Raw genomic sequence first — 12,407 nt, 5'->3', positions numbered from 1 at the left:
CCCATTGGCTCTTGCGCTCCCCCATCACTCCCTACCACACCACACAGATTGTATTAAACATAAAAAGCTATACACGTGGGTGGTTTTTGGCATCTGTGGCTCCCCCCTCGCCCCCCCCCCCCCCCCCGAAGTTTTTGGTTCTCTCAATTACATGTTTAAGAGTTTTGTCATTTGGAAGCTTTCTGAAGAGGAGTAAGTACAGTGGAAAGATGGGAAACACTAAGGTGGAACAGTGTCAATCAATGACTGTAAAGGAATGTCTTTTATAACTTTGTCGTCGTATGTGTTGGGTGTTTCAATCATAATAGCTAACATTTTGATAGTACTTTAAGGTTTGCAAAGCAGTTTACAAATATTACCTCTTTTTATCCTCACAACAACCCTAAGAGGTAGTTGCTATTATTATGACCCCTAAACTGAAGCAAACAGAGATTAAGTGACTTGCCCAGGACCACTTAGCGAGCAAGTGTCAGAGGCAGCATATGCGCTCAGGTCTTCCTGACTTCAAGTCCTATGCTCTATCTCCTATATCTAGCTGCCTCTATTCTGATCTCACTTCCTTCACTTCAGTTTTAACCCTGTAGTTGACTAATTCAAACATACACCATCTTCTAAACTTGATTCTATTGCCACTTTATCTGGTCACCAGTCATGCCTTGGAAAATCCTAATCCTAGGTTACCCTCACCATCTGTCTTCTCATCTCCTACTCACATACTGCTGAATGTCACTGAACAGTCCTGTGATCATGCCACTTAGACCCACTACAAATTAATGTCATTCACTTGGGTTTTTACTGCTCCCTGACGATGCTTTTATTCTTCTATTCCTATGGGGATAGAGAATCGGTTTCAGAAGAAGGAGGTAAGAGTTGAAGGATAGGATGTTGTGGTCAGATGAAAAGAATCTGAGTTCTCAATCATGGGTGTAGAACAGTTAGTAGGGATGGTCATATCAAGAGTCTGAATATCCCTTTGTTCTTCATTTATGTCTTACAGCCTGCTTATACCTTCCATTGCCTTGAGTGAGCCTCATTTTTAATTATTTTGGGACTTGATTCACAGCTAAACACAATCACTGGTAGAATATTTGTATGAAAAAGATGAAACCTTGTTTCACAGAAAAAGTTCAGGATCATTAAGGGGATTTGCAGGTTCCCATAGGCAATAATCCAGCTGGCTCTCATCCTCATTGATTTTGAACCTAACTCTCCATTGTCCCTTTTATGTGCCTGTTGAAGATATAGATAGATAGACAGATTGGTGGGTATGCTCTGTATGTCTCATAATATGGGAAATGTGTACTCTTTTTTTTTAACACTTTATTTTTAACATTCTTTTTTTTTTTAATTTTGAGTTCTAAATTCTCTCTCTCCCTCCCATCCCTCTCCCACCCATTGAGAAGGCAAGCAAGATGATATCAGTTATACAAGTGAAGTCATGCAAAACATTTCCATATTAGTCATGTTGTAAAAAAATAAAAAGCAAGAAGCAGAAAGAAAGTGAAAGAAAATCTGCTTTAGTCTGCACTCAGAGTTCATTGGTTCTCTTTGGCGATAGATAGCATTTTTCATAATGGGTCCTTTGGAATTCTCTTAGATCATCGTCTTGATCAGGGTAGATAAGTCATTCACAGTTGATCATTGTTACAGTATTACTATTACTGTGTATAGTGTTTGCCTGGTTCTGCTTGCTTCACTTTGCATCAGTTCATGTAAATTTTAATCAGTTTTTTTCTGAAACCATCCTGCTTGTTATTTCTTATAGCACAATAGTATTCCATCACAATCGTATACCACAACTTGTTCAACCATTCCCTTATTGATGGGCATCCCCTCAATTTCCAGTTCTTAGGCACCACAAAAAGAGCTGCTAGAAATATTTTGGTACATCTAAGTCCTTTTCCCTTTCCTTTGATCTCTTTGGGGTACAGATCTAGTAGTGGTAGACATCTTGCATCCTTAATCCTTTTAATTTTTTTTTGAGAGGAGAGGAGCTGATTAGACTCACATCTTTTGAGGGATTATGAGTTCATTGAGGAGGCTCTGCAAACTTCTGTTACAATCAGCCAATATTATGTCATCCCTAAACAGAAGGATCTAGAGGAGCTCACTTTTTAGAGCTTGGATTCTGGTGGCATTCTGTGAAGGTGGTGAACAGCTTTAGGGAGCAGAAATTTCCTTGTTTTATTCATTGCCTGATATATGTGCCTCATTAAACAGTTATTGTCTCTGTCATTGTCATTTTCAAGGAATTTTGCTTGGTTTTGATATATATGCATAGGAGACACCTTTTGTTAGTCATCAGAAGGCCTATTGGGATCTTGTCTTATGCATATCTCTTAGTTGTGTGATGATCAAGATGTCTGCTGTGGAATATTGCTTGAGAAAGCCTGCCTGTTCCTTTCTAATACTCTCATCAAGGATGCCTTCAATGCATATATAGATTATTACCAAAACAAAATTTTTAAATGGGAAAGTTGGCCTGTAGCTAGGTAATTGTTGATAGTCTCTTGGTTATTCTTTAAAAAAAAACTAAGGTTAGGGGAGGCTAGGTGGTGCAGTGAATAGAGTACCAGCCCTGGAGTCAGGAGGACATGAGTTCAAATTCAGCCTCAGCCACTTAACACTTACTAGCCATGTGACCTTGGGCAAGTCACTTCACCCCAATTGCCCTGCCCTCCCCCTTTCAAAAAAACAAACAAAAAAAAAAAACCAACAAAACTAAGGTCCAGGATTTTTTCATGCCTTTAATATTTTTCCTTCTTTTAGCTACCCAGTGAATCAGTCCCTGAGTGTGCTCACATTTGTGTTATCTTTAGCCGCTGTTCCTGTCTGTTTGCTTTAGTGCTGCTTCTTCCTCTATAAGCACTTACAGGAAAGGACTGATGTTAAGAGACCAGTGAGTTGGCCCCACTGTTCTTAATAGTGATGACACGATTTTTTTGTGATAATATTCGCCAGTTCTTTTCCATTCTTCTATTTGTTATCCCACCATTTTCATCCTTAAATGCTCTTGGGATGACTTTAAGGTGAAATCTTTTGCCTAATTTTTTAAAAATTTGTTTTAACCTCCATTGCCTTTTTGTCTTTAAAGCAATACTCCTTATCTTCTGCCATTCTTCTCTGTAAAATAATACAGACCAGTGTATGTTCTAAAATGGTGTGGTTTTTGTCATATCTTTCCACTTGGCACAAAGTAAGGCATGTGTTGCCAGCTGGGGTATTTTTTTTGGGGGGTTAACAGACTTACTTTAATCAGTCAAATATGTATCATTTACCTAGTTCATGGGAAAAAGGTCAGCACCTCGAACTTCAGAGTATACAGACAGAATTATCAAGACAGAGAAACTGATCAAGTAGACATGTTTCCAAACTGTCCAACCATTACATCCATGCCAAATCAACATCTGGGTTTTTCAAAGCTGGGGGGCTCTCAACAACGGCTTCCCAGAGTCTCATCTGATCAAATCACAGAACACTTCTCAAAGTGAGCCCCCAAGCTCTGGGGTATTTTTTAGACTCTTTTGGTTTCCTTTTTATGGTAATTGATTTATATTGGTTACACTGCTATAGGGAAGTTACTGTAATCAGTGTCTAAATCCTTCCATTCATAGCTTATATTTTATTACCAATAATTTCCTTAAGTAGGTCAGATAGGGGTTGTTTTAATTATACAGTATCTTTTTCTCATTTTTATTCTTCTGATTTTGTACTAATTTTTATCTTTTCTGTTTTGTTTTGTTGGGTTTTTTTGGGGGGAGGGGCAATTGGGGTTAAGTGACTTGCCCAAGATCACACGGCTAGTTTTTGTGTTAAGTGTCTGAGGTCAGATTTGAACTCAGGTCCTCCTGACTCCAGGACCAGTGCTGTATTCACTTCACCACCTAGATGCCTCGTTTTGATCTTTTCTGAAACAAATCCGGGCTGTTTCCCCCATTGGTAACAAATTATTTCCTGTCCTTATGTTATCACCGGGATTTTGTGTGTGAGGTTACTTGACTTTCCCTGTGTTCAGTTCCTTCAAATTCTTTTAATTTTTTTATTATTCTGAACTTGACAAACATAACAGACATAAAAATTTACATATAGAAAGAATAGCAAAAGAGGACTGCATATGAAACTGTGAATTTTCAAGTGTATCATAAATTCATCATGTTAATTTCAAAGTTGTCCTACTTGTCTTTGTCTCCCTCTGAACTTCCTTTTGTTCTGTGCATTTTTGAAATGTTTCAGTGACACTTTTACCTTTCTTTTCCTTTTTTACTTTCATCACTATCACTAAACCTAATTTCTACAAGGCTGCTTTCTGATCTTCAGTTTACAAATGTGAGTTCTTTCCTCAGTAGTCAGGGTCTTTGAGTTTATCAAACACTGCTACCATGGTTGTTTGTTTCTGTATGTTGTGTACCTACTCTATTCCATCAATCAGTTTTTCTATTTTGAACCATTTCCAAATAGTTTTCATGATTACTGCTTTTCAGCATAGTTCTAGATTTGGTACTGCTCAGCCCCCTTCTTTCTCTTGAGATTCTTGGCCTCTTTACTCTTGATGAATTTTGTTAGTGTTTTTCCAAGACCTGTAATGTAAGGAAGCAGTGTGGAACAGCTTGAAAGAACACTGAGCTTGGAGCCAATGTCCAAAGGAACCGCTTGGTTTCCAATTCCCTCGTAATCATTTTTGCCCCCTACTTTTCATTTTAAAACTCAATACTCCTTGCTGGAGAAATAGGCAGCACAGTAGCTGAACCTTTCTTGATATCTTGGACATTTCTTTTTGCAAACTCAGCAGATCCTGACTTTTAGCCTTCTTGTTACTCTTCAGACTGCTCTTGGATTCTCACTTGTCTATGTGTCCCTTCTGAACACCTGTTTTTTAAGAAGCTTTGGTTTTCCATAGATGCCTTGCTGTTTTCTTTTTAATTAGGATTGTTCATAATTGTATGGTCAAAAGTTTAGAGGGTTGTTTTTTTTCAGATCCATAAAGCATATATGGATTTGTAGGCTCCTAATTTTTAGAGTTAAGTCATTGGGATTCAAAAAATACTCCCTTAGCTCCTTCCAAGTATGGAATCAGTTTCTAGTTGCATGTGATGAGGTGCTTGGGCTTAATGGAAAAAATGTGAGTTTCCCATTGTTTTTAAAATTTTGCACTATGGGATCTTGTAAGTTACCTTCAAGTTTAAGTTTTCTTTTTGAGGTCATCTCAGAGTATCTTAGTTTTATATAAGCCTAAAATATGATAGTCATTTTTGTAACCATTTTACCAAAGTAGATGAATCTTTCTGTTAACTATGTTGGGAAACTTGACTCTTTCCAAGAGTTGTTAAAAAAAAGTTTGTTTCTACCATTTCCCTGTCCAGTCTTCAAAAGCTTCGTGATTTTTATTTGATTTTTTTTTCCTAAGATGACAGAATAGTTCCAAGTACAGACTAGGAAGAACTGGAAAGAGCTCCAGGAACTTAAGCCTGGACCCAGGTGCCCTTTGAGTCAACTGAAAGTCAAGTACTTCCAAGAAAATGCTTCTTGCTAGTTTGGGGTTTTTTTCTTTTTGGTAAAGGGAAGTTTTTTTTTATCTCTAGTAGTGACTGTTGCCATGTGATCTTGATACTTGCACACTTCTTCCATGTTCACATGTATACAAGAGATGCATTTTTTTCCTCCTATTTTCCAAATTCCTTCTATATTCCAAATTTTTTGTCAAAAAAAAAAAAAACCTCACAGAACTTTTCCCAGCATCTTTGGTAAATTAAAGGAAACCTTGTAGTAAAAGAGCTTTTAATTCCGTGCCTGTTGCAGATTTGAAATACTTCCCTGCCCCCTCCTTCGCCCCCTCCCTTCCATTGTTGGCTGCTTGTGGAATGCAGGCTAATTTTAATGTTGGCTTAATCCAAATATAATTGAGAGAAGGTGGAGGAGAGCATAAACCAAATAAAATTGATTTTTGAATCATTCACAGTTTTTAGATTCCATAAAATGTACACTTTCATTAGCATGGAAGATTGCTAGCTGACCACATACAAACCTGGCAAGTTATTTCTTTAAGTTTGTACAGTTAATGAATTTTCCTGGCAAGCATCTATATTTTCTGAATACTTACTCAGAAGTGTATACCTGTACTTCTCAAGGGTTAGCTGTTAGATAGCTAGCTGTATACTTAAAACTTTGTTAACAAACTTCTTACCATAAAATCTTGAGGCAGCTTTCTAAGTCATATAGAGTATATTCACTATCTGATAAATTCTGGCAATGTCAATGGTAGGAAGAGGATAGTGAATATTTTTAGGTTGATCTGTATGCTGTTTTCAAGATGAGCAATCTCTTTTCCTCCCTCTTTCTCTTAGATAATTTTCCATTCATTCATCACAATGGAAAGCTCAGATTCTAATGATAAAGGAAGCATCGATCAGTCTGAAGCACAACGTAGGAGACAACTGGATCGATTGGATCGGGAAGAAGCCTTCTACCACTTTGTAAATAATCTGAGTGAAGAAGATTATAGGCTTATGAGGGATAACAATTTGCTAGGTACCCCAGGTATGTTCTATGTAACTTGGAGGATTTACATGTAGAAATTATTGACTTTAAAATAGTTTAATTTGATTTTTCAGTCAGATAGTTTCTTTAACCATTGTATTGCTGTATTTGGATGATTACAATAATTTGGTGCTGCTCTTCCAGGTTTAGCTCTGGAAGGGACTTCAAATCATCTTGTCTAGTCCTCCCCTTATTTTACAGATATGGAAGCTGTGGCCCAGAGAGTTTAAATGACTTGCCCAAGAACTTATTTCTGGATGGGGAACCTGTGACCTCGAGGCCACATGTAGCCCTCTGGGTCCTCAGGTGAAGCTCTTTGGCTGAACAGACTTGTGCAGTTTGAATTCAGTCAGAGGGCTGCACTTGAGGACCTAGAGGGCCATATGTGGTCTCCAGGCCCCAGGGTCCGCACCTCTGGTTTATACGCATATAATAGGATGATTCTTGAGTTGACTAACCATTGCTTTGTGTTATCTGATCTTATTCACAGCTATTTTATTATTTTATTTTATTACCATTTACTGACAGTCAATGAATGGTGCTTAACTATCATCCTGTTTTTTGGAGGGTAGTAGTAACATGGACATTGAATTTGGGCACTACAGATCCCAGAGTGCTGTGGTTCACGTGAAACGTTGCTTCTTGAGATGGACTTAAATCTCTTTAGAGTGTCTCCCTTAGTAAGTCTGTGAATATAGTACAGATATGCACAAATTGATAATGCTGTTTCTAATATGCATACCCACTTCTGTGAACATGGGGAGGGTGAAGTAAGCATAGTCCTTACTTAAGTTTGGGCCTTAGCTATAGAGCAATGAGTGACAGGTTAAGCAAACAGTTTATGAGCAAAGTCTAGACTAGGAATTGACACCTTAAGGCACATACTGAAGGTGGCACATGAAACAAGTTTGTGGAATAAGAGGTAAGGCTGAAATGGTGAGTTCCAAGGCAAAATTGCAAAGTTGGTGAAATTTGGCTTTGGTCCCTTCTGTCTTTTCCTGATGTGCCCAGGCCCTTCTGTCCAGGTGCCTCTCTGCTATGGTATTTATTATTAACTGATTCATGGTCTGCCTATGACTTTGTTCTTTGGGGTATTTGCATCTTAATGATGGACTCTGGATGCCTTCTAGAACCAAAAGAATGAAGTGTAGTGTGCTTTCTTTATTCTCTGTCCCTTCCCCCCTCCAAAATGATTTTAAGGTTACTAACCTCAATCTCATCCCTTTTAGGGTTAGCATTCATTGCTTCTTTTTCCTCTGTAATTGAGCAACATTTTCAAACTGTTTTCAGGTGAGATTACTGAAGAAGAATTATTGAGAAGACTTCATCAAATTAAAGAAGGTCCCCCACAACAAAACAATGATGAGAATAGAGGTATATAATATTTGGGGGAGATTAAGAAAAGGGGGGACTACTTAGGTATTGACTAGGGACTATGAATTATGCATAAATGGGGGCAAATGAATCTGAATTCTCAGACAAGTGAGGTATTTGCTGTGCTATTTTTAGTGGCCTGGTCAGTGTTCTGTTGGGATAGAATAAGATCTAGATCATTTAAATGAGAACTTTTTTTTTCTTGATTTCCCCAAATACACTGAATTTTCCCATTGCTTACTAGTTCCTTTCCACACAACAGTAACTTCCTCTCAAGCAGATAAAAATATTCTGGCTTCTGCATCCTCAGCTTTTATTGTGTTTCCCTGCCAGTGGGAGGTAGGGCCTCAGAAGGGAAGATCTGGCCTGTGCAGCCACTAGCCCATTTTTGTTCCTGAGCTCGTCCCCTTGTGTACTGTGCTCAGGTTAGGTGCTAATACTATGCATGTAAATCAGTACTGTGTCCTTTATAAGCACTTGCAGTATTATTTCATCAATGTGAAGTCTACTTTGAATCTTTGAAGTTCTCATTTTGTTGTTTTGGAGTCTTAGAAAAGTTAAGAACCGATGATTTTTTTTTTGGTAGTCCTAATTTTTGTAGTTCCTATTTTTCTTTCTTTTTTTTTCTTTTTTTTTTTCCTTATAGAATCATCAGATGATGTGTCTAACAGCGATTCCATCATAGACTGGCTTAATTCAGTCCGACAGACTGGAAATACAACAAGAAGTGGACAGAGAGGAAATCAGTCATGGAGAGCAGTGAGCAGGACTAATCCAAACAGTGGCGATTTCAGATTCAGTTTGGAAATCAACGTGAACCGTAATGGGACCCCGAATTCAGAGAATGAAAATGACTCATCTGTAGAACCTTCCATTGGAGAAGATATAGAAAATAATAGCCCAAGTGACATCGAAACTCCAAGAGCCGAGTCGCCATTTATCAGACAGCACGGACCTGAAAGGAACGCCCTTGAGGAATTAACTGAAGAAGTGTCTCTTCCCAGAGGTCAGAGAAGGGCAAGAAGCAGGAGTCCAGAGCAACGAAGGATCCGAGCGAGGACCGACAGAAGTAGGTCACCTTTGATCTCAGTAACTGAACTTCCCCGAAGAGGCCATCACAACGTCACATCTCAAACTTTCGAGCATTCTGTGGGAAGTGAGTCAGAGGGGAGCTCTAGAACTAGGCAGCATGTGACATTGAGACAACATATGATGGGAACTGAACTGTCAAATGAAAATGCCATTTCATTTTCAGCTTCTGACATGAGAAACATCCCTCAGGCGTCAGGTTCTTCAGAATCCAGTGGGAGTAATGAATCGCTAGCTCCAGGACAGAGACCTCCAACTATAGTCCTTGATCTTCAAGTGAGAAGAGTTCGTCCAGGGGAATATAGACAGAGAGACAGCATAGCTAGTCGAACTCGGTCGAGATCTCAGTCAACAAACAACACGGTCACTTATGAAAGTGAACGTGGAGGGTTCAGGCGCACATTTTCACGTTCAGAGAGAGCAGGAGTAAGAACTTATGTCAGCACTATCAGAATTCCCATCCGTAGAATCTTAAATACAGGATTAAGTGAGACTACTTCAGTTGCGATTCAGACAATGTTAAGGCAGATAATGACTGGTTTTGGTGAATTAAGCTACTTCATGTATAGTGATAGTGATACGGACCCCAGTGGTCCATCCCTAAGTCCAAGTCTGGAAGACCCAGAACTTCAGAATGCAGGATTGGGTAGTAGCGGTAGTGGAGGTGGTATTACTGCTAGTACTAGTGCTGGCGGAGGTGCCAGCAGCAGTAGCAGTAGCAGCTCTAGCATGGAAAGTTTAGAAACTAACTCTGAATTATATGATGGTAGCAGCGAAGGAAGCTCATCTGGTGTTAGACGGGAAGGTAGAAATAGAGATAGGAGTTCGGTCACATTTGAAGAAAGCGGTTCTTTGCCTTTCCTTAGTCTAGCTCAGTTTTTCCTCTTAAACGAGGAAGATGATGACCAGCCAAGAGGACTCACCAAAGAACAGATCGACAACCTGGCCATGCGCAATTTTGGTGAGAGTGATGCATTGAAAACCTGTAGCGTTTGTATTACTGAGTACACCGAAGGCAACAAGCTTCGAAAACTTCCTTGTTCTCACGAATACCACGTTCACTGCATCGACCGCTGGTTATCAGAAAATTCCACTTGTCCCATTTGTCGGAGAGCAGTCTTAACCTCTGGAAACAGAGAGAGTATCGTCTAGTTGAGATCTGGACTTGGAGCTATCTGGCTGTTGAGAGTTGATGGGCAAAACCTGAAAATAGATGTCACTTGCTTTATGGCCACTTTTTGAGTGGTGTTAAGTGTAATATCCTGGAGTGCATCTTTGCTTCCAATAAAATGTTCACCCCTTTCCCAACTCCTATGTGAAATAAAAGCCAGTTACTTTAAACAGCAACATTTTAGGGCCCGGAAATCTGACTTTGATTATCAATACGTAACTGTTTTATTGAACATAATTTTATCATAAGTATTTTTTTGTTTCTCTTAATTATTTTAAAAGATATGTCTTAGTGATGGTTCCTCTCAGTTTCATTTTCATCTTGAAAGATCTAGCCCTGTCTCATCCAGGAGAGAGCCGTGTGAAAAGGAAACCCAGGTTGGAATTAGATTTCATGTAAATTTTTTTTTTAACATTCAAGCTCTACCATCTCCAGCCATTAGTTTAAATTCACCTAAATCAATAATATAATTTGTTATAATTACAGATTAGATGGGCATGTCAGTGTAAATAACACTAAAGGTAGGGTCTTCTAATTGTATAGCTGTCTCCTAAGCCAATCACTGGCACACACTGTAGAGTGAGCTATGATAGTTTAATTGGGATATTTATCTTGTTGTGGAAATAATAAAAATGCCTATGCTTGTTTAAATAAAAATCACTGTGGGGGGGTGGGGGGCTTAAAAATGTAAGGCTTTTTTTGTAGAGGCTCAATACTCTTTCCAGTACAGTGTTGTATTCATTGACAATTTTAAAAAGCACTATGCTTAAATGTAAAAAGATGACTTTTCAAATGAGGGTCAGTATCTGTAGAAACACACACAATGATACAAAGCTGTATCTGTTACATATATGATTGTCAAGAACAGCTTATCTAGAATTATTCCTTTAGATAAACAACTACAGTAACCTGAAATGAGCAGGGCAAAGTTCAGAACTTAGTCCTGTAATTGCATTCAAAGACCAATAAAGAGCATTTTAGCTATGATGATATTTCAAGCTTCAGGAATGCCAGCAGAAAGGAGATGGGTAGGTTTGGGTAGAAGGGGGTTCATAGGAAAGAAAGCTCTGAAGAGCTTTACTTGCACTTGGTTAGGTGTAGTCATTGCAATGTGCCAGTTTCACACAAAGAGGTTGGTCAACACAGGCTTGATGCCATTTATTCTTTTTGACTAGGTAAAGGTGCTGTGTTGAATTTTCAGCGATTTTGATTGAGTTTTTGGTTTGGTTTTGTTTTTTAAACAAACAAAAAAACAGCATAGACAGAACTAAAATTTTCACGACTCTCTCAATGTTACAGGCTAATCTGCCTGAAAAGTGATAGTGGAGGTACAAGACTTAAAACTCATTTTAGCAGAATTCTAACTGCTACAGACGTGCTCTGAATGGAAGAGCCTCAAGTTTTTGTTATTTCAGAGTTTTGCTATTTAAAGGTTAAAACATGCTCAGTTTATCTTAGTTAACTGTCCCTTTAATATAGATATACCATCTTACATTTCTTCTTTTAAAGTCCATTTAAAAACTTAAGCGCCGTTCCCCCTCCCCCAGTTTGTTAAAAGTGTTAGTGATATTGGGCTATATTTGCTATTCAGAGTTCAAATGTGCTATTCTTTGCTGTAGTTGAAGATGTCCCTACTGATATTCCCCTTCCTCCACCCACTAGTAGTAGAATACAAGCACACCTTTTAGCTTGTTTACTTCGTAGTGGGAAGGGTTTGTGATGTTGCCCAACCACTTGTATAGTGCCACTTGTGACCAACAGATGCGCCTGAGATCTCTGCCTTGGGGGAGCTTATGGAACAGAATTTTTGTTTGTTTTTTAAACAGCACAAACTGGCCCAAATCAGGGTCGAATTCATGTCCTTGGTCTTATTTAAGCAGCATTTCTGACCAGATGGGCTGAGGGGGCCAGGAATATTCAAATGTCCTTCAAAGTAAACAATTGAGTCTGCTTTGGACATTATCTGGGTACCTTAGCCAACTGGCAGTTTACTGAGAATTTGTGCTGCTCTTGTAATGAAGGTCCAAAAAATCCAAACAAAACCTCGTTTTTCAAAAAGAGTGAGCAGAGGTCACTTTTTTGCCGTATCCATGATGAATTTTATCTTTTGAAAAAATGAAATTGGACATTGAAGATTGAGAATTTCATTCCATTCTGGAGCACAGCCTTGCTTTCTTTTCTGAGGATGTGCAAGCCACTCTTTGCAAATCCACAGGGGTGGTTTTTCTGATTGGCTAGA

At 38.7% G+C, this 12,407-nt stretch overlaps 1 protein-coding gene across 3 annotated transcripts in view; it reads left to right on the top strand.

Annotated features, from left to right (window-relative positions):
• RLIM (ring finger protein, LIM domain interacting) overlaps positions 1-10,344 on the top strand; it is a 27,807-nt gene extending 17,463 nt beyond the window's left edge. For 2 of the 3 annotated variants that reach the window (XM_069063107.1, XM_069063106.1), the window contains 3 exons: positions 6,342-6,534; positions 7,825-7,908; positions 8,510-10,344. In XM_069063107.1, coding sequence (XP_068919208.1) covers positions 6,366-6,534; positions 7,825-7,908; positions 8,510-10,149 — 1,893 coding nt within the window. In that variant the 5' untranslated portion in view covers positions 6,342-6,365 and the 3' untranslated portion in view covers positions 10,150-10,344. The remainder of the gene's footprint in view (positions 1-6,341; positions 6,535-7,824; positions 7,909-8,509) is intronic. The other variant, XM_069063108.1, reaches the window with a different exon arrangement.
• The last annotated feature ends 2,063 nt before the right edge of the window (positions 10,345-12,407 follow it).

This window comes from Petaurus breviceps, unplaced genomic scaffold (assembly GCF_028583685.1).
Source record: "Petaurus breviceps papuanus isolate PSGF00001 unplaced genomic scaffold, PetGlider_PUasm1.0 90535, whole genome shotgun sequence".
NCBI lineage: Eukaryota > Metazoa > Chordata > Mammalia > Diprotodontia > Petauridae > Petaurus > Petaurus breviceps.
The sequence above is the reverse complement of the archived record's forward strand: the minus strand, read 5'-3'. Positions and strand labels throughout refer to the sequence as shown.